Source organism: Girardinichthys multiradiatus, chromosome 15 (assembly GCF_021462225.1).
Source record: "Girardinichthys multiradiatus isolate DD_20200921_A chromosome 15, DD_fGirMul_XY1, whole genome shotgun sequence".
Classification (NCBI taxonomy): Eukaryota; Metazoa; Chordata; class Actinopteri; order Cyprinodontiformes; family Goodeidae; genus Girardinichthys; species Girardinichthys multiradiatus.
The window spans coordinates 10,650,955-10,673,085 of NC_061808.1; the positions used below are offsets into that span (position 1 = coordinate 10,650,955).

The 22,131-nt window shown below is 40.6% G+C and overlaps 1 protein-coding gene across 1 annotated transcript in view; it reads right to left on the minus strand.

Moving 5' to 3' along the window:
* Window positions 1-17,928: 17,928 nt before the first annotated feature.
* rngtt (RNA guanylyltransferase and 5'-phosphatase) overlaps window positions 17,929-22,131 on the minus strand; it is a 124,475-nt gene continuing 120,272 nt past the window's right edge. Inside the window, exons 15-16 of the mRNA XM_047388514.1 lie at window positions 20,906-21,029; window positions 17,929-18,502 (exon numbers count right to left, since the gene is read on the minus strand). Coding sequence (XP_047244470.1) covers window positions 18,336-18,502; window positions 20,906-21,029 — 291 coding nt within the window. The 3' untranslated portion in view covers window positions 17,929-18,335. The remainder of the gene's footprint in view (window positions 18,503-20,905; window positions 21,030-22,131) is intronic.

The window sequence follows — 22,131 nt, forward strand, 5'->3', positions numbered from 1 at the left end:
TATTTTCACATGTTTCTCTAAACTATTCATATTAGAGCCTGGTGTTCTATATATACACAAGGTACAATAATGTGGCTTGTTTTTTCCATCCCAGTTTCAACATTAACACATTCCATCACGTCATCCAAGGTTATTGACATGCTGTCTAGACTTTCTACATCTCAGGGAACTTTTGACATAAATTTCAACACCTCCACCTTTGTTCTTTATTCGATTAGTATAAAACAGACTATACCCTTTGTCAGGTTTAAACAACCTACAATACTTATAACAACACAAAAAGAAAAGAGAGACAAAGTATTAGTTATTTTACTCGCTGCGAGGAGAAACGGTCAAGATGTGCTCAGTTACAGATCTCGCACCGCTCTGAACAGCATCTATCCGCACCTCTCTTTTTATTATCTTTCGGGGGTCCCTATTTACAAAGAACGTTGCTCTCTAAGGATGGGAAAACAACAGCTGCATCGTAAACAAGTCATAAACAACTTTATCCTTTAACAACACATTTCCAACAGTCCTCTTTCAGCTTCCAGGGTCAATCGTGCCTTTTGTTCAGTGTAATTAGCCTTCATCTTTATGACCTCCTCAACTGGACTGCTTCCTTTCCCGCAAGCTCAGCTCCATTTATGACCTTTGCCTGCAGACAAAATTACTCACACACATCTTGAATGATTATAAGATCAAATAGTTAACTTAAAAAATAGGAGAAACTATAAGACAAATCTTTATTCAATTATTCCAACACCCTTCCATATCAAAATGTATAGATTTGTCATTTAACCAAGTTTCAGACAATGCTATTACTTGAAAGTGGCTTCTAAATGTTTTCAGATATTCACTAATCTTGTCAAAATTTGCATGAAGACTTCTACAATTAACATGAATGAGTGAAAAATTATCCAAGTCCACAGAGTAATTCAGTTGTTCATCTGTATAATATTTGCAATTACTAGTTTCATCTAATAAACTACTATCTGGGTCAATATTGTTTTCATGGTCATGCATTTTATATTCTAAGACCACACCTTTTCAAAATTAGATCACTTGCTGATTTTATCATAAACTATTTTCCAGAACAGACTTAGTGAGAAGAAATTGAGAAAAAGGAAAGAAAGGAAAACCAAAAAAAAAAAATCCTCCATTTATGTATTTTTCTTTTTCAAAGGAACTCTATTCAGTTGTGTTTTTCAAGAAGGGATTTAACTCCGTCCATGATTTCACGCCCTGAAGCTCTCCTTCTTTGGGTACGGGCCGACTTCCATCCTGCAATCTGCAGTGTTAACTCCAGATCCATTTATTTCTCTGGAATGTCCATGTTGACTCCAAGCTCATGTAATCCCATTGTAGTGGCTTGGGGGTCATTATCCACCTGCATTCAAGTTGTTCCCTTTCAGTCGATTCACTCAGTACAACACATGAGGATGGGATATCAGGCCCTGCGTGTCCTGGCTGAAGCCACCTCTAATCACGCCTTCTAGGCAAATGATGTGATGACGACAGGTGACAGGCTCCGCCTCCACTAAATACCTGTCCGTCATCGTCGTCATTACTCAGTTCTTACGCTCTTCACCTCGTTAATAACACCTCTTTGAGTCAGGCTAGCTAGCTGCTGCTGGTTAGTTCTGTGTCTCTTTTCGAAAGGCTACTTGGAATTATTTCAACTGCTTTTGTTGGACTTAGTCACTCCTTCCCGCTGGTAAGCGTGTCTGCCCGCGAAGAGCTAATTTCAAGCAGTTCGGTCTGACTTTCGTGGTTCGGGATGAGTACAAAGCTAATGCCAGTGAAGCAGAAGTCATCTATTTGTCCCTGTCCTCAGGGGTGCGGCTTCTCGCTTCATGAGAAGGACCAGCATGAGGCTTGTCCTGTCTGTCTCGGGATCATTCCCGCTCACAGAGCGTTGGCGGAGCCAGAAGGATGTGCGTTCTGTCGCCAGCTTCGTCGCTCGACCCTGGAGAGGTGGGTTAAATTCCTTGAGAAGGTGCTGGGAGGGGCTGCTGTCTCACGGCGAGACCCACTGCTCTCCGAGGTGGGAAACCCAGTTTCGTCCAATTCTGACGAGGACTGCTTTTCGGTCGAAGTCCCCACTTCCAGCTGGGCAGACCATATGGAGTATGTTGATGGGTTAGCCAATAATGAAGGTGCTCGGTCTCAGCTTCTACTAGAACCCCTTCAGGGAGAGCAGGACGTACTGGACATCGGTTTGGATGTTCATGGTCTGTCCGATGATGAGGATGAGTCTCTGCCGAGTCAGGCTGCCGCTGCTGTGCCAGCAGACCCGGGCGACACATCTTTTTTCTCTCTTTGCCGTCGTGCAGCTGATACCCTGGATGTGGAATGGCCCTCCCCACCCTCTGGGGCACCCCCTCAGACGGCACAGCCACAGAACCATGGCCAAGCTCCCCAAAAGACGGCCTGGAACAGGGGTCCTCCTCTGGGGCTCCAGAGGGACTCGACATCCCAGAAGAAGAAGACACAGTCCTCCTAGCTGTGGGACTCGAGATTCAGGGGTTTCAGGAGCAGGGAGAAATGTTTGTCAGTTTTTGGCGGCTGTTGTCCAAAATATGTTTTGCTGGTGTTGTACAATTTCCCCACAAATGTATTTGCACTAAAAGCCCCCAGTTTGGTTGCGTTGAATGTGTTTCTGAGCACTACAGTTGTTCCAAATGTTTGTATGTATGCTCCAAACGTTTCAATAAAGACAGCTTTTTCTATAGAAAAAAGTCAAAATCAAATGGTTACAGGCGACAGCCAAATGAGACTGCACCTCTCTCGCACGTTGGGAGAGGGCAGCATCGTTCCGCCAACAGTGCCGCAGGCCAGTCTCCTAGCTGCACGTCTCCATATGTGGCGCGCATGTGCACTCCAAGCTTGGGTGGAGAGGACCGTTGCTATGGGTTACCATTTACAGTTTTGCCAGAGACCACCCCGCTTTCTTGGTGTGGTAAATATGGCGGTAATGGCCCAAGCAGCAAAGGTTCTGAGAGAGGAAATAAATACACTGTTGGCAAAAGGAGCTATCTGTGCGGTTCCCAAGTTGGAGAAGAACAGAGGTTGGTACAGCCATTATTTTGTTGTCCCGAAAAAAGGGGGCAGGCTTCGTCCAATCCTGGACCTGAGAGTTCTGAACAAATACCTTCGAACATACAAGTTCAAAATGTTAACACTCAAGCAGCTTCTGAGTGCTAACAGCCCGGGCGATTGGTTCGCCACGATCGACCTGACAGGCGCTTACTTTCACGTAGCGATACACCCGGACCACAGACAGTTTCTGAGTTTTGCCTTCGAGGGCAAGGCTTACGAGTACCTCGTACTGCCTTTGGGTCTGTCTCTAGCACCTCGCACCTTTACAAAATGTGTAGAGGCAGCGCTAGCATCTCTCAGAGAAACAGCCGTCCGCATTTTAACTTATCTGGATGACTGGGCTTTAATAGCCAGTTCCAGAGAGCAGGCGACAGTGCAGGTGTCTCGGGTTCTGTCACACATTCAGGCCCTAGGATTTTTGGTAAACTCTCAGAAAAGCTCGCTGATCCCAAGTCAGCAATTTTCATTTCTCGATCTGGAAATATGCTCCCTTACAAGCAGGGCACGTCTTTCCGACGACAGATTGGCCACGTTTCACTGCTGCCTCGATCAGTTTCAGTTGGGACACAAACTGCGTTTCCAGACTATCTTACAACTGATGGGTATGATGGCATCTATGATTGCAGTAGTACCACTCGGTCTACTGAAGATGCACCCGTTCCAGCGGTGGACCCGTTCTCACCGGTTGTGTGCATTGCGTCACCGCACCAGAAAGCTAACGATATAACCACTGCCTGTAAGTCGGCTCTCAGTCCTTGGCGGAAACCAGGACTGTTGTGCCGAGGTTCGCCAATAGGGAGAGTAACCTTTCAGAAGGTGGTATCCACTGATGTCTCCCTGAGGTGGTGGGGGGCGTTGTGCAATGGCGTGGCGATGATGAGGGTTTGGACACCAGTACAATCCAAACTCCACATAAAGTACCTGGAGCTCTTAGCGGTTCTGCTGGCTCTGCAACATTTCTGCCAGGTTCTGTTAAACCAACATGTTCTGGTCAAGACAGACAACACCACTGTGATTTCATACATAAACAGACAGAGAGGGACTCGTTCACTTCCTCTCCTGAAGCTATCACATACCCTCTTGCAGTGGTGCAGCATACACTTTCTGTCTATCAGAGCTACTCACGTCCCGGGACGACTGAATCTGGGTGCAGATTTGCTCTCCAGAGGTGGACCTCGGGTGAGAGAGTGGAGGCTTCACCCCTATGTGTTGGCACAAATATGGTGTCTGTTTAGGACAGCAGCAGTAGATCTTTTTGCCACCAGAGCCAACACCCACTGTCCTCTGTTCTTTTCCATAACAGATCAGGATGCTCCACTGGGAGTGGATGCCCTGGCCCAGCCAAGGCCCAATGTACTCCTGTATGCATTCCCCTCAGTGGAAATGATACTACCTGTACTAGAGAGAGTACGCAAACAGGGTCTGTCCCTAACTTTGGTAGCACCCCATTGGTCTGCAAAGTCATGGTATTCCGAGATAATCAGCCTGCTGGCAGCAGAGCCGTGGCAGCTCCCCGTTCGCTGGGATCTCCTCACTCAGGCAGGGGGGGGGAGATATTTCATCCACACCCAGAGCTGTGGAAGCTGCATGCCTACCTGCTGAGAGGTCCAGCTTATTAGCCAAAGGCCTCCCCCCTGATGTGGTGGCAACAATCCAGAATGCAAGAGCATCCTCCACTAGAGGCTTATACACTTATAAATGGCAGGCTTTTGAGCAGTGGTGTGAGGACAAGCACATTGTTCCATTTCAGTGCTCAATGGTAGAAGTTTTAACGTTTTAGCAGGAACTGCAATTAAGGCCTACTTACCTGCCATTTCTGCCTGCCATATTGGTTTTAATGGAGTCACACCAGGTGCTCATCCTCTGGCTGTACGCTTCTTAAATGGGGTTCGTAGACTCAGACCTGTGATTAAACCCAGTTTTCCTTCCTGGGATCTCACATTGGTACTAGAAGCTCTTTGTGACCCTCCATTTGAACCTTTGGAGTCAGTAGATGTGAAGTTCCTTTCATATAAGGTTGCTCTGCTTCTTGCCCTGACAACTGCAAAGCGAGTTGGAGACCTCCATGCTTTATTGGTAAATCCTACCTGCATACACTTTTCGCCTGATGGTTCCAAGGTCACTTGCGACCTAATGCAGCTTATCTTCCTAATGCTATACCTTCGGACTACAGCTCCATGACAATGGAGCTTTCTAGTTTTTGTCCACCTCCTTTTGCATCTGAAGAACAAAGGAGGTTACACTTCCTGTGCCCTTTATGTGCACTGCGTAGTTACATTGACCGTACTCAGACTGTGAGGTTGTGTGATCAACTGTTTGTGTGTATTGCTAACCCAGCATGGGGGAAAGCTCTGTCCAGACAAAGACTCTCCCACTGGATTGTGGAGGCTATTTCTCTAGCTTACAGCAACAGGGGTCTCCCAATGCCACGTGGTGTGAGGGCTCACTCCACCAGGGGCATAGCGACCTCCTGGGCCCTATTTAGAGGGGTGCCCATGAGTGACATTTGTGCTGCAGCCAGCTGGTCTTCATCGCACGCATTTGTCAAGTTTTACCGTTTGGATGTGACAACCCCTTCTGTGGCTCACTCTGTTCTTTCTGCTGGGTCTGAAGTGCTGCACTAGTATGCAGTGTGTGATCCAAGTTTGATGGCTGTTCTGCGGGGCGTTTATATATGTCCCATACTCATGTGTTGTACTGAGTAAATCATCTGAAAGGGAACGTAAAATTATGCATTTAACTACTGTTCCCTGAAGGACAGTAACGAAGTACAACACATGGCTGCCCCGCTGCTCAGCTGGGCTCGGTGAATAGCGGCTATGGAACTGAGTGATGATGACGATGATGAAGAGGTATATTGTGCAGGTGGAGCCTGTCACCTGTCATCATCGCATCATTTGCCAAGGAGGCGTGATTAGAGGTGGCTTCAGCCAGGACACTTGGGGTGTGATATCCCATACTCATGTGTTGTACTTCGTTACTCTCCTTCAGGGAACAGTAGTTATATGCATAACTTTACGTGTTTGCATTTGAATGGCTGGAGGAGCACTTTAGAGGTTTTCATTTCATAATCTTCACACTGAGCAATTTGCTGTTCAGCTGAGGATTTACCCGATTTAACTCTGTTGTCTCCTCTTGATTGTTTTCCATTTGTTTTAGTGTACATACCTCCGTTTGCTTGGAAGATCCCTTTTGTTTTTGCTTGGACATTTCTCACTGTCCTTCTTCTCCACTGCATTTCTAGTATTTTTCCATCTTCAAAACTGATTAATCCACGGTTACAATCACTTTTCAGTTAATTGTTTGCAGCAACTCTCACAAACACACATGCCCCAGCAGCCCTCTTAGATCTCCTTGAGACCCAAGATGGCAGAAATAGCTACTTTAGCTGTTTCTGGTCATAATGTTGAAAGTGGTAGGCTATGCTTTTGTAACAATAATAACCAAAATTGTAGAAGAAAACAGGTGTTTATTGCTGCTTTTTAGAGGCAACATGGACCCTAAAGTTTGTAATTATATTCAAGTTATAAAATGAAGTCGAAAGCATTTTCTCTAGTATGTGACTTTCTTTGTGTACTTTCAGATACTCAGGTTCTTGTTTGATTTTTGAGTTTAGTTGTACATTTGTACATTTAGAGATTAAAAAGGACAACCTTCTCAGCACTCCCCATGCAAATGAAAAATTTAATAGCTTTTTTATTGCAGTTCCATGTTCTTACATTGAAAAAATAATAAAAATGTAAACGTATATTTAAGAATTGAGGAAAATGGAATCTTACAAAATACTACTTTTTTCTCTCTTTTTTTCTAAAACAAAACTATAGGTGACACCTATGAACCAGCTTTCCTGGTGTACAAACAAAGCTTGCTTTCTTAGATAATTGTTTTTAAATGGGAAAGACAAAAAAACATGTTATCCAAGTAACACTGATGTATGTTGATAAAAATAGCCACTAGCAAATACTTACTTAACGTGTTTTTGGGTGAGATGAGTTTTAGGCTGAGCTTTTTACTAACAGTCTGGGTGTGTTTGAACTGAAAAAAAGAATGAATACCTGGAAAAGCAGCTGGTTTCAAGCGTTTAGTACAGGGTAGGATTTGTGATATTGTGGACCTGTATCCATTTAAAAGGCCCTGCAAACTTTATATCATCATGAACCTTATATTACAATGTTTATGGAATCTGGTGAATTAATAGCTATAATGTTAGCTTCATACCAGATAACACAACAAAACGACTTAAAAAGTTAGCTGCTTTTGAGCTACAGCCTTTTAATCTTCGAGGTCAGTGTAGGCAGTTTGTGACTCAAAAATCCCAGCAACGTATGCGTTCGCCTTCTTTCCTAATAGCGTTGGCCTTCTCACATGAATCTAAATTAATGCTGAATAAAGATAGTAGAAGTTTAACTTTCTGGGTTTTTACTCAGCCATAGATAGTAGGAAGGAAAAGCTATTCGCTTTACATTCTTGGCAGATCAACTGAAAACATACTGCTAGAATGATTTGATGTTGATTACAGTAAGATGTTTGTGTTCTGATTGGGTTTTGCTGTGAAAAAGAAGTTCCAGGAGATTTCATAAGTTGTGCAAAATGGCAAACTCAATCTAGTAAAAACAAAAACAGGCCTGACATTCGTTGATGGTAATGCCGCCATGTGGGCAGTCGAGGCTTTTAAGTTTTTCTGCCACTTTATGTTGTTTCTTTGGTTTCAAAGGGAAGGTTAAAAACCCACAAATTAAACATTTAGTTCTTCTCCACCCTGCAGGGCTACTAAGCCATTTAAATTGTCTTGGTGTGGAATTTTCCAAGCATTAACCAAGGAGAGATTTTCCCTTTCAAAGATGCAATGAAATTTGAAGGTCTGTACGGTAATGCCTGTTGATTTGACAGTCATTTTAATGGCCAGAAAGACCTACAATTATTTTTTCTAATTCAACCTTCTCTAAAGCAGTATTTGATTTAAAAAAATGCAGTTGTAAAATGCAGAAACACATCTCTGCACATTTAGCTTTTATGTGTATTCCTTTGTGAAATGGATCACTGGGTTCATTGAAATGACCCCAGCCGCTGGCTTGTGAATGCTTTTGCCAACAATCCCAGCTGAATGATGGTCCACAAACAGCCCCCTAACTGCTGGCCCCGATGGAGGCGGAGGATGATTCCTCCGAAATGGGAGCCATTCTTTGCCACGTGGCATCATTCCGGAGAGGAGCTTATGAGAGGGAAAATTTGTGGGTAATAGATTTGTGCCACCATGCCACCATGACTCCAGCAGGTGACAAATTTATGCAATTAAATTTCAGCAGGATAATCGGGTCAGGACAGTCTGACTTCATTATGAACGGCAAAGCTTGTTATTAAAATCAGTCAGATGAAGCTTTGACTCACAATCGTGAGTTTGGGGTTCATTGGAGTTCACATTAATTTTTCTAGAGATTAGAGCAGGACCTTGAGATGAATGTGTCTTAATAGCTCCAGAGGGCACGGCCTATGTATAGAGAGGCTTCATTCCTCAACGCAGCTGTCTCCAGGTTCAACTCCTGGCCACAGCGACCTTTGCTGCATGTCTTCCTCACTCTTCAACCCATTTCCTGTCTGCCTACTTTAAAAAAAAAAATGACTAAATAAAGGCCTCCTTCATGTGCACAACTACAGGCAAGTCTGGTATCAATCCTAATAGGCTCCCTCGCTGTTGATTGCTAAGGTCACCAAACCAAATATGTTATCGTACAGAAGTTGGTCTTTTAATATTACACTTGATATGGCTAGACCATACAGAAAGGGGAATCTTTGACAATTCCTCTTTGCAAAAACGCCTTTAAAAGTCTCGTATCTTATTTAGGATTTAGGTCAAGGAAGTAATTAGGTTTGTTCACGTTTTGTATGACTATCCTGGTACAACTCCTGATGACGACTCTTTCTCAGGTTCCTGGTGAATATACCACATTTTTATTTAAAATTTCCAGGCATTTCAAAGTGTTCATGATGCCATACACTCCAGAAAGGTTCCCAAGAACTTTTGAAGGAAAACAAGTTTACAGCATCACAGATATTCCACCATACATGCGATGCAATTCATACAAATGGGCATGAGCTGCGTTTCTACATATTCATAATTTGCTTTATGCCAAATGATGAATATGTGAATATATGTTTGTTGCCAAAAGGCTCAATTTTTGGCACACGGTTCAAGTACTTTTCAGCAAACTCCACGTGTTTACATTTGTGATGGTGGGACAGAGGATATCTTGCCAAGTGGTTGGTAAAGCAAGATGGCACGGTTGTTACAGAAGCATGGTGACCCCAAAATCCTTCTGTTCTCACCATAATAGTGCATTTTTATTTATTTATTTTTTACCAACACTCAAATGTGTTTGCTGCAATTCAATTGTTTAAAACCTTTAATTGCTATCTGACTTTACATTAAGAAATCAGATATTTTCCTGAATCCATTTTCTGTACTTATATCGACATCTGTTCAACCTGATTGACATGTTCTATCTTTCCCATTTTAAAGAGTGGATTAAGTAAATTGGCCTCACCTCATACAGGTTCTTCTCAAAATATTAGCATATTGTGATAAAGTTAATTATTTTCCATAATGTAATGATGAAAATTTAACATTCATATATTTTAGAGTCATTGCACACTAACTGAAATATTTCAGGTCTTTTATTGTCTTAATAAGGGTGATTTTGGCATACAGCTCATAAAAACCCAAAATTCCTATCTCACAAAATTAGCATATTTCATTCGACCATTAAAAGAAAAGTGTTTTTAATACAAAAAACGTCAACCTTCAAATAATCATGTACAGTTATGCACTCAATACTTGGTCGGGAATCCTTTTGCAGAAATGACTGCTTCAATGTGTTGTGGCATGGAGGCAATCAGCCTGTGGCACTGCTGAGGTCTTATGGAGGCCCAGGATGCTTCGATAGCGGCCTTTAGCTCATCCAGAGTGTTGGGTCTTGAGTCTCTCAACGTTCTCTTCACAATATCCCACAGATTCTCTATGGGGTTCAGGTCAGGAGAGTTGGCAGGCCAATTGAGCACAGTGATACCATGGTCAGTAAACCATTTACCAGTGGTTTTGGCACTGTGAGCAGGTGCCAGGTCGTGCTGAAAAATGAAATCTTCATCTCCATAAAGCTTTTCAGCAGATGGAAGCATGAAGTGCTCCAAAATCTCCTGATAGCTAGCTGCATTGACCCTGCCCTTGATAAAACACAGTGGACCAACACCAGCAGCTGACACGGCACCCCAGACCATCACTGACTGTGGGTACTTGACACTGGACTTCTGGCATTTTGGCATTTCCTTCTCCCCAGTCTTCCTCCAGACTCTGGCATCTTGATTTCCGAATGACATGCAGAATTTGCTTTCATCCGAAAAAAGTACTTTGGACCACTGAGCAACAGTCCAGTGCTGCTTCTCTGTAGCCCAGGTCAGGCGCTTCTGCTGTTGTTTCTGGTTCAAAAGTGGCTTGACCTGGGGAATGCGGCACCTGTAGCCCTGTGCACGCCTGTGCACGGTGGCTCTGGATGTTTCTACTCCAGACTCAGTCCACTGCTTTTGCAGGTCCCCCAAGGTCTGGAATCGGCCCTTCTCCACAATCTTCCTCAGGGTCCGGTCACCTCTTCTCGTTGTGCAGCGTTTTCTGCCACACTTTTTCCTTCCCACAGACTTCCCACTGAGGTGCCTTGATACAGCACTCTGGGAACAGCCTATTCGTTCAGAAATTTCTTTCTGTGTCTTACCCTCTTGCTTGAGGGTGTCAATAGTGGCCTTCTGGACAGCAGTCAGGTCAGCAGTCTTACCCATGATTGGGGTTTTGAGTGATGAACCAGGCTGGGAGTTTTAAAGGCCTCAGGAATCTTTTGCAGGTGTTTAAAGTTAACTCGTTGATTCAGATGATTAGGTTCATAGCTCGTTTAGAGACCCTTTTAATGATATGCTAATTTTGTGAGATAGGAATTTTGGGTTTTTATGAGCTGTATGCCAAAATCATCCGTATTAAGACAATAAAAGACCTGAAATATTTCAGTTAGTGTGCAATGAATCTAAAATATATGAATGTTAAATTTTCATCATTACATTATGGAAAATAATGAACTTTATCACAATATGCTAATATTTTGAGAAGGACCTGTATTAACACCCAAAGGAAACAGGAGGTGATGGACTACCAGAATGTATAATTTAAAATAGATGCTTCAGTTACATTAGTTTTATTGGAACTGTTAGGGGACAAATACTTCTAGCTCCATTGAATATAAAACTATAATCTCCCAATTATGGTTAATTACATAAAAGGTTGGATTGTTATACACTTTTAGTATAATACCAAGCTGCTGAAATACATTATTTTCACAATTTGTCCATGGATCTTTACTAGGGGTGCCAAGAATTGGAGGGGTTGATGTGAAAATGCAAATTACGAACCTGTTGGGCAAACAGAACAGATCTATAGACACTTCATTCTTTGGACAGAAAGAATCTGGTGTGTTTAAACCATTTCAACAAACTTCAAATAAATTGTTTTCAACATGAAAATACTGAAGTAGTAAGAAAAGGAAGAAAAATGGCTGGACTGTTTACACAGTTTGTAAAATCGGATCATTTGTCTCAATAGAATCAAAAAGCGGTTTGAGTTTATTACATTTTTCATTATATTGTTTTCAAGACCAAAATAAAAGGCTGATTATGTGTTTGGTCAAGGTCAAGAAAAACAAACAAAAAAATAGGCTCTTCAAACTGAACAGAGTTACAGCACAAGCCCCCATTTGCCCCTCTGATCAAATAGCGAGAGCCACATAACTGCATTACTCAAAACTGCAGGTAATATTAATACCACGATGGGCCCGGAGTCGTCTCGGCTGATTTAATATTAGTTTGAAACATGGCTGCTTCCACCTGAGCCTAGAATATAAGCCTCATAATCTTCCCAGGGCCACCTGTGCTTGGGCGGGGACACAGTCTGTTTTCGTTTCGTTTCCATACAACCTCCTGCTCTCTGGGGTTTAAAGGTTCCCAGTGGAAACATTATTGATGTGCCTGAATCTGCCTTTTTAGACACTTAGCGTGTTTGTTTGAGCTGTCATCTTGGCCGTATTATCCATAGGAAAATGATTCAGGTAGCATTGCACAGAAGCATGTGAATGAAAAAGGGTTTTGGTTCCTCAGGTGCAAAAAAAAATATCCTTATTTGAGCATGAATCTGAGTGAATGTAATGGAAGGGACAAAATAAGCATAAAATGGTCTCTGTTGGTGTGAATCCTGCACCTGCCCTATGAGAGGGGTGATGTTTTACTGGCAGGATACTCACAACAGATAGGTGAGTGTGGCTTTCATGAGAATCACCCAGCTTTCATGTGCCACCAGAGGGGAAAAGAGCCCTGGGAGTGCAGCTCATCCATCTCTGTTATAAGAAGAGCAGTCGCCTCAGGCACCAACATACAGGAAGATAAAACTCTCACACATAGAGACTCATTCAAGCATCTTTTTTTACCTCTCTGGTGTTATACTTCCTCACTTACATTCATCTCTGACTCCTGATCTAAATTTTCCATGCTGCATGACGAAATATTTATCGTCATCTCAATCTTTAAATAACCTCAAATTCTGACTTTCGAGTCCAAAATAAGCCCAAGCTCCTTACTTTGGAGCAGAGATACGTTTCTAAACATAACACTACAACAAACGGTGCCTGGAAAAATATTTCACATTTGCTCACATTACAACTGAGGACTTCAATGTATTTTATAGAGGTTTTATGTCACCGAACAACACGAGGTGGTGCAAATCTGTGAAGCAGAAGGAAGATGATGCATGAACTTCTAAATTATTTACAAATAATTTGAAAAGTTTGTATATTTGTATTCAGCCCCTATTTCTCTGACACTCCTAAATAAACTTCAGTGCAACCAATCACATTTAGATTACATCTAACTGTTAAATACAGGATTTGCCCACTTTTTCTACAGCAAAATTCAAGCACTTTCAAGCATATTCAAGGTAAATTATCAAACTTTTCCAGCACCAAACCAGCATTTTTTTTTTTCTCTGTGTTAGTTTTTTTCATTGAGCTTTATAACCACAGCACACACAGCTTTCCCTATGTGAAGGGAGCCTATCAACAAACTAAAAGTGTGCAACTGATTAAATTTAAAAAGGACCTGTACGAACCCTGTAAATGTCAAATATCTATAATCTAAGTATGAATGCAGCTGTTCTGTCAAGGCCTCAACAGTTTGTTTGGGAACAGCAGTGGAGAAACAGCATCATGAAGGGAAGGATCATACCAGAAAGGGCAGGGATACAGTCATGGAGATGTTTAAGCAGGGTTTGTATTTAAAACAGTGCTGCAGGTGGGGCAATCTGCTGACAGAATATCTATTAGCCGCACACTTCACAAATCTGGCCTTTCTGGACAAGTGGCAAGAAGAAAGCCATTGAAGCCACAGGGAGTCTCATTTGCAGTTGCCACAAGCCATGTAGGTGACAGACATGGCCTGGTGTAAATACGGCCTGTGGTGGAAAACTAACACCGACCTGAACACACCATCACCATGATAAAACAAGATGGTGAACTACAGCAGACTGCTAAATATCAATGTGTACTCATGTTAGAGTACAATAAAGAAATTGGTGGCAAGGCTTAAAAAACCGATGTCCATGCATGCTCTTCCATTAATCAGTTATTTTGCAAGGAAGGATGGGCAAAATGTCAGTCTCTAGATATACAAACCTCAAACATAGACATACCTCAAAGTCTTGCCGCTGTAAATGCAGCAAAAGGTGGTTCTTTCAAAGCAAATGAATACAAATGCATGCCGCAATGTTGGTCTGTCTCACAAAATCACAATATAACACTTTGAAGCTTATGGTTGTAATGTGGCAAGATATAAAAAAGTTCAAAGAGCATGAAAACATTTGCAAGGCACTGTAACTCGTCTCAGACTGTTAGAAGGACAATCCCTTTCGGTATCATCTTTGTTCGGACTGTTCTTATAAAGTCACAATCAAATTAATAATAAAAATAAAAAAACACTGAGCCATTTCAGTTCCCTTTTACCAACTGCCATTTCAATCTCTATAAAAACTGCAGTGGACAAAAATGCTGCCAAAGGGTAACACTGCCAGCAACAATGTGAGCAGAAGGTGAAAATTAGACATCAAAAATGTTTCCTGGCAACAAGGTTTTTTCATTTGGACCAAAAGGAAAGAAGCGATTGTGATCACATTTAATGTCGTAGGGGGAATTACCCTAATCTGCCTGTCCCTCATGAGAGAAGAGGTCAAGCACAAAGCATTAGGGAAGCAGGTGGAAACTGCTGCTGAAGGACCCTTGAGTGGCTGCAGAGGACAATCAATGTACATCTCAATTTTTAATCAGCACCAACTTTAAAACGTGTTCTCCTCATAGTGCTGCGAGTACAGATTTTTCTTGTGTTTACATGGAAGAGCAAGCAAGTATTGCCCAAACACAGACACTATTAGCGACACATTCCACAAACCTGGCCTTTCAGGCAATAAGCCATTTGTGAAAGAAACCAATAAGAAGTCCTGTTTGCTTTTTGCCACAAGCCATGTAGGAAGAACGTTGACAAGGAAAACAGTGTGTATGGCGAAGGAACATGCAAATGTTTCTACTACATTTTTTCCTTCCATTAAACTTGACATCAATATTAGACACAGGATTCTGTGAACATCTTCTTTAACAATGACCTTTTGTGGCCTCCATTCTTAGGTAGGGTTATCAGTGGGACCTTTATATGAATTACTTCTATTAAAGGACTTTTAACTTTCTGAGAAACTGAATTGTGTTTTATGCTGCTGTAAATCATCAAAATAAACATATATCAACTATTAAAATTCATCACACTGTGTGTGCAATCTATATTTCAGTTTCATTTTTGAGTTGAGTTACAGAAATACACAGCTGGCCAGCTTGCATAAATCTGGTCAAATTATGTGGTTTTCCATAAAATATATCATATTGTCAATGTAAAAAAGAAAAAGTAAAACCGAATGTTCTTAGACCGTGCAATATGGCCAGCAGTGGGTTTTAGGCAATGGAAACACAGTAGAGATGGAGCCAGATGGCTGTTTCTGTTCTTTGCTTTGACAGTGAGTGTCATCAGTGACAACCACCCAGGCGTACAAGCATCCTGATGAGTACGAGAGCAAACACTAAACAGGCTCTGCCATTTGTGTTACTAATCGTGGAATGTATGCATGAAACGTTTGATGGGAGGACAATTGTCTGCAAGATTTGGACTTTTCAGTCACAATTCTTCCTGGTCATATCTTAAGAGTTATTCTTTTATCCACTTGAATCTCAACATTATTTACAAAATAAACATTTGTGTTACTGAATAAAAAAAAAAAACCTATTATACACAATCTGACTTGCTATTGTGTAGATATTAACTGGCAACTGAACTAATGAAAATTAAGTAACAGAAGCCAGATCTGAAATGGCTACTCTCTTAATTTCAGACCATTTACTGTACTTGCCTAGATTTACAACAATATATCTTCAGCCATCAACTCCTGAGGTGACACTCTGCCAGCTCCAACTCAATTTGCTCTTTTGCTGATTCATACGCCTGGTTTGTACCCATGCTAATCTGCTCCAACCCTATTTTCATTTAATACCCATAAATAAAGTATTTAAATAAACTTTGTGATAAATAATCACAGAAAATGCTCAAATCTCATGTATAATTGAATTACTGGAAATTTGATAAGAGAAATTAATGGAAATGTGATATAATGATAATAATAATCTTTATTCTACATTCCCATTAATTGTGATACTTAAAACAGGTTCCCTGTTTAAACCAGCCAAGTTTTATAAAATATGACATTATAACCCCGGACCAAACCATAATAACTATGAGCTACCTACCTTCTTGTAAATATTGATTACTGGAGTAGCAATCACAGTTTCTTATAGTAGGAATGACTAGATTACATAAAAAAAAAAAAAAAAACCCAAAAAAACCCCCAACTTTTAATCATTTGTTGAAATAGGTTCCAAATATCACCCAGGAGTTTGTGAAGATCCATTGTAGCGGACTGATCCTTTTTAAAATCAAGTCAGGCACAAAAAGAACTTGCCAAAGAACAACAGTGGAGATAAATGCACCACACACTGACAAAATAATGTTTACTGGTAACAGATGATGAATCTACCACTAGTTTCACTCAAAATCAGTTATAACCCCAACAGATTTAGCTTTAAAGACATCTTTTGATTTGACATCTTTCTAATGACTGGAAATAATTAATATTTCAGAGCAGTAGAGAATCTGTGGAGAAAGCTAAAGATTAGGATGATGCGAAAAAAAGGCCTTCCAATCTAAAGAATCAGAGCTGCAATAGACAAGAGCTGCATGGTGGAACAGTTGGTAGCACTGTTGCTTTGCAGCAAGAAGGTCCTGGGCTCTTTTTGCATGGAGCTTGCATGTTCTCCACCTGCATGTGTGGGTTATCTCCAGGTACTCTGGCTTCCTCCCACAGTCTAACAACATATCAGTTAGGTTAGCTTGTGTTTCTAAATTACCCTTCGGTCTGAGTGTGTGCATGGTTGTTTGTCCAGTATGCCTCTGTGGACCTGTCCAGGGAATACCTCTTGCTCAATCACCGCTGGAGAAAGGCAACAACCCATACAAGTATAAACGGGTGTAGACAATGGGTGGATGCAGTAAAGGCTCAAAACCCATTGGAGATATGAAAAAAGCTTTTCAGCAGTTAGAAGTGTTTGACTGCCATGATGACAATAAGGCTTTGCCACTGATTGAGATGAGTATAAACATTTTCATCATGCCTCTTTCTGTTTTAAAGTAAATAAAACCAGAAATTATTTTTCCCCACAATGAAACCCCTCGAACATCACAGAAAAAAAAACTTTAAACCTAAATCTGGGAAGGACAAACTTGAGCCTAACTAAATGCGTAATTTCTCCTCCTTGCATCAGGATTTTCTACTGTTATTTAGACAACCAATAAAAAGGAGAAATACTTTTTTGACATATGCACAGTAATTTATGGGAATAACGGCAGGGAAGTTGTATCTTAATATATACACAGCTTCATACTTGCAAAAATATTACCAAGGATCAGATGATCATTATGGGGATGCATCTGCAAATGCACTGTATATTAGGCTGAAAGATGTTTTATACACCAGGGTTTAGTTATTTTTTACCATTACAAAGAAGAGAAAGGTAGTGTTGCCTTCAAATGGATACCTCTGATTCAAGCTTTTGGAAAAAAACATTAATACTACTAAAATATATTCACACAGCTCATAAAAAAACATTGTGGCCATCTGTCAGACCTTAGGTGACAGATTTTCTGCAGCAAAAGAAGCTCTAACTAATCACAGCATGAACAAATAATATCTGAGAATTTCCTGGACCTTATTATAAGAACCTTTGGTTCTTGCACATTGTGGGTTTCGGGTCTCTGTGGACCAGGCTAGCACCCCACAGATAGGATTAGAGCCACTCTATGCACTCTGATAACTCTTTGTACACCTGAGGCTCTCTGTTGTGTTATTTGTGCAGTTTGTTCAAGGTACATTGCAATCCTGCTGAGCAGCAAGTTGTTTCTTCAGTGAGTTGTTGAAAATGAAATTGTTCAGTAAAAAAACTGCAAAAATGTGTTTGTTTACTTGTTGCCTCTGAAGCAAAAAACCCCCTTAAAGATAAACGCGATTATGCACCAAAAACATCTAGATATCTCCCCACTGAATGCTTACTCTGTTCATTTTAATTCCTAAATTGAAAAACGCCGAGATCTTTGTTGATAGGAAACTAAATGCATCAACACACATTAAGCTTTTACTATGTTTACTCGTCTTTCAAATGAAAACAAGGAAATGGTCGACACAAAGTAAACAATGTTCATCAGGTGTTAATTGTAGCCATAACACAGTCTATCTTGATTGTTTATCTCAGGATAAAAAATAAATAAATAGAAAAACAGTCCAAAAATAATCTAAGCATTATGTTCAGTGTTTTAATAAGAACACAAGCAATTAAAACTACAAAGAGGTCTACAAGGTGAATTAATGAATCACATTGAGGCAGTCACATCTCTGAGGTCCTTACATGTACAAGCTGGGGGAGCAAATGCTATGCAGCAAAAAGGCTTGAAATGTTTCCTGTAGGGGGTTTCTAGCTGCTGATGTGGATGTTTGCTGTGACTGTAAGTGGGAGTCCTGAGGGCCGAGCCGGGGGCTACGGCGCGGCCCAGTTGGGTCTTTTCGGAGGAGGAGGAGGCATTAGCTCAGAGTCCGGGTCAGACGGGTTTTTCCGGGACTGTGTGTTGACTCCCTGGACGCAGCGGTCCAGATACTCCAAAAGGATTTGCTTAGTGACGGGTTCCTGGATGCTTTTACAGACAGCTGGGGAGAGAAAAACAAACATGCACAGCAGGAGGGAAGTTATCACAGAGACACTGACAAGCTTTTCCACCCATTTATAATGCACCCTTTGAACTTTTTCAATTTTTGTCATGTTGTAAGCAGAAGGCAACGAATAAATGTTAAGTGGCTGGAAAATTATGCATTGTTTTGAAAATATTTCACTCATTAAAAAAAAGAAAAATGCAGCATGCATTTGTTTTAAGCACCCTTATTTTTGCTCATTGCTCTTTGCAAAATAGCTCGAGCTCAGTAAGACTGAATGGAGAGCACGTGTGAAATTCAATTTTCAGGTTTTGCCACAGAATCTCATGCTTCCATCACTTTCCCATGAACTCTGACCAACATCACTATTCCTTCTAAAGCATCCCCACAGCATCATGCTGCCACCACCATTTTTCATTGTGCTCTGTGTTGGTTTTCTGCTAAAAACAGTTTTACAAGTTGGCCTAAAAGTTCAGTCTGGTCAGATCTGACCAGAGCACCTTCCTCTGCAGTGCCCCCTACAGCTTTCTTCTTGCCACTCTTTCATCAGAGCAAAATAATTCTCATGACTGAATCAACAATTTCTTCTCCTTGAGCCGTTTACTGAGCTGTAGCTACGTCTGCATTTTATATGGGAAAATGGTTTTCTGGCACAAAAGGTAACTAATTTAGCCTGTGGTACTTCATACCAAACCTCATCTCGAATAAGAAATCATACTTTAAGTCATCTTTGCATCAAGTTTAGAAAAAATGACTTGGATCATTATCCCTGAGTTTATGCACAGAAATAGCTCAACCCACTTCACAGCTCCCTTGGCACGTTCATGACCAAGTCATGGTACCAAAAACACATTAATGATTATTTGCAGTTGCTAAATGGAACAAAGTGTTATTAGTCTGGAGAGTACATGTTTAGTAAACATGTTAGGTGCCAAATTATTTAATAACCAAGTCATATCAAAACAGAGGAAACAAGCTTCAACAAGCGAGTGTTCATACTTTAATCACTTAATTCACAAAAAGACTGTTTTTAATCTCATCCGAAACATAAATTGAGGTACTTTAAATGACTAACTGGATTTTCAAGCTTTAACAAAAATATTTAAAATTCTGATGTACTATAACACATTTAGCTGCTTTTATTGAGACATATATATTTATTAAATGTGGGAGTTTTTGCTATCTAATCACTAAATGTGATTAGATACTTTTCAGGTGGCAAAAATAGGTACATTCTAAAACCTGCAATTTCCAAAAATGTAAACAGGTAAAATTTACTTTAGACCGCAAAAACCCACGATGATGACACCTACATTTTGAGCTCAAGGCTTAAGGACAACCCTAAATGGTTACCCACAAACCAATGGGTGATAACACCCACACACACCATCAACAACAGCAGCTGATTCTTTACTCCACCTTCCAGAAGCCAAATTTGAGTTTTTGACAAATAAGGTCCGACAGCATGTCTGAAGATATAACTCTGACAGACTGAACCTCGGGCTGGATTAATGATTATCTAAAGCTCTCAACTCGGTTTGTGTCATCACTCATCTTCCTCGTGTCTTCATCTTTCTGTAGCTGCTGCTCCAAGGGGGCTCACTATTCAGCAGGAGGTAGGAGCTGACTGGTCTGCACATCAAAGTTTAACTCACTTGAAACGAGTTTAATGTACTTCACAACATATCATATATAACATAGAACTACAGTAAAAAAATATGAATGTAATGTATGAGGAGTTGCAGAGTAGGTTGAGTTCAGAGATCAGAATAGTTGTTGCACCATTTGTGCAGAGTATTGGATCAAGGATTACCAGTTGACATCTGCAACTTAACTGCAGCATTTACATACTTTGCTTTGCTTTGTGCAAGAACTACAGCCCCACCCTTATGCAGTTAGCATCACAAATAGCAGCACGTCAGAGAGGCAGACATCATTAATAACTTGCCGTTGAGTGCATCCGTGCAGTCATCCGAACCTGCTTTATGGAAACATTTACTTTAATTTCATTTGCTTGTTTTTGAGCCACTAATATATCCTGGATACCTGTTTACAGGAGCAGTATTTCCTTAAAAAGGAGAAAATACTTTTGAAGCAAAATGTCAGCTTCTCTGCTCAAAGAAAGGACACGGATGAAAACAATTTGTCCTGGGCACATAGTCTGAGGCCAGACTGTGCACTCTTACACAACAGAACATGTGCCACAACTACACACATTCACACACTTGCAATCTCATAACAGTGTAATCTAACTGAGAGCAAAGCCTGATGTAAAATAGAGATAAAATAAGGCATTAATCGCAAACTGACTGCTCGTTTTTCACTTTGATACCAGTGCAGATAAAGGAGAAGGTGAGGTATTAATAAATAACTACAGACGAGCGAGGAGCAGAGGCTCACCCATGGCTGTGTCGTAGGAGTTGGGGAAGCTTTTGTCCACCCTCTGCCTCATGAACACCCAGCTGTTGTCAGCAAAGGTGCACTCGATGATCTTGTTGTCGTACTGCTTCAGCTCTTTGGTTGCCTGTGCAGACAGAAAAGGGGAAAACTGGGATTGAAGGAACGTATTGTTTTCTTTCTTCCATATGCTTGCTGCAAAAATAAAAAGTATTCTGTCAGATAATCTGGTTTAATGGTGACCATTATGACAGCTGTCATTAACACAATGAATATGCTTTGAGATGAGAAATTACACAATAACTGGAAGAGTATTAAGTAGCAACAAATGAGAAATTCATGACTTTCAAGATAAAATAAATGTAAAAAAAAAAAACAAAAGTAAATTTGCAGTAAATATTATTTTTGGAAAATATACAAATTCACTTTTTAGTTATACAACTAATGTGATGGTAAATGATACAGATATGTTAAAACTACAACAATAAAGCCATTTGTTTATTGTTGACTTCTTTTACAAGTACAAGTATTAGTCAGCACTGTACCTTGTTTAGCTAATTATTTCAGTAGAAGGTAATTCACTGTTCCGTTCATGTGCCAAAATTAAAATTCAGCATAATAGTTTTTTTTTTAATAAGTTGTTTTTTGGTGAAAATCTGAGAAGTTCACATGAAATTAATCATAGCATCAACCCATGTTTAGGTTCAGAATGAACATCTTTCCTCACTGTATTGACTCTCCTTCTATACATTAAATAACATTTGCAATTATTGATGCGATAAGTTTTCTGCTCTCTGGTGTTTCTACCATAGATGATACAATAAAATGAAAAACTCGGACACCCTATGAAGCCCTGTGTGTTTCTTTAACACAATAAGATTTAATAATAAATAAATAAAAAATGAGAAATTAAAAAAATATAACCTGATGTATTTTATAAAAGTTTTTTTTTAGAAAATATCATAAACAAGCCAATTTCTTGTAAAGAATGAATGAGAAAAAATACTCATCAGGTGTACAAGATGAAAACATACAGGGGTTGGACAATGAAACTCAAATACCTGGTTTTAGACCACAATAATTTATTAGTATCCTTTTGCGGCCAATACAGCGTCAATTTGTCTTGGGAATGACATATACAAGTCCTGCACATTGGTCAGAGGGATTTTAAGCCATTCTTCTTGCAGGATAGTGGCCAGGTCACTACGTGATACTGGTGGAGGAAAACG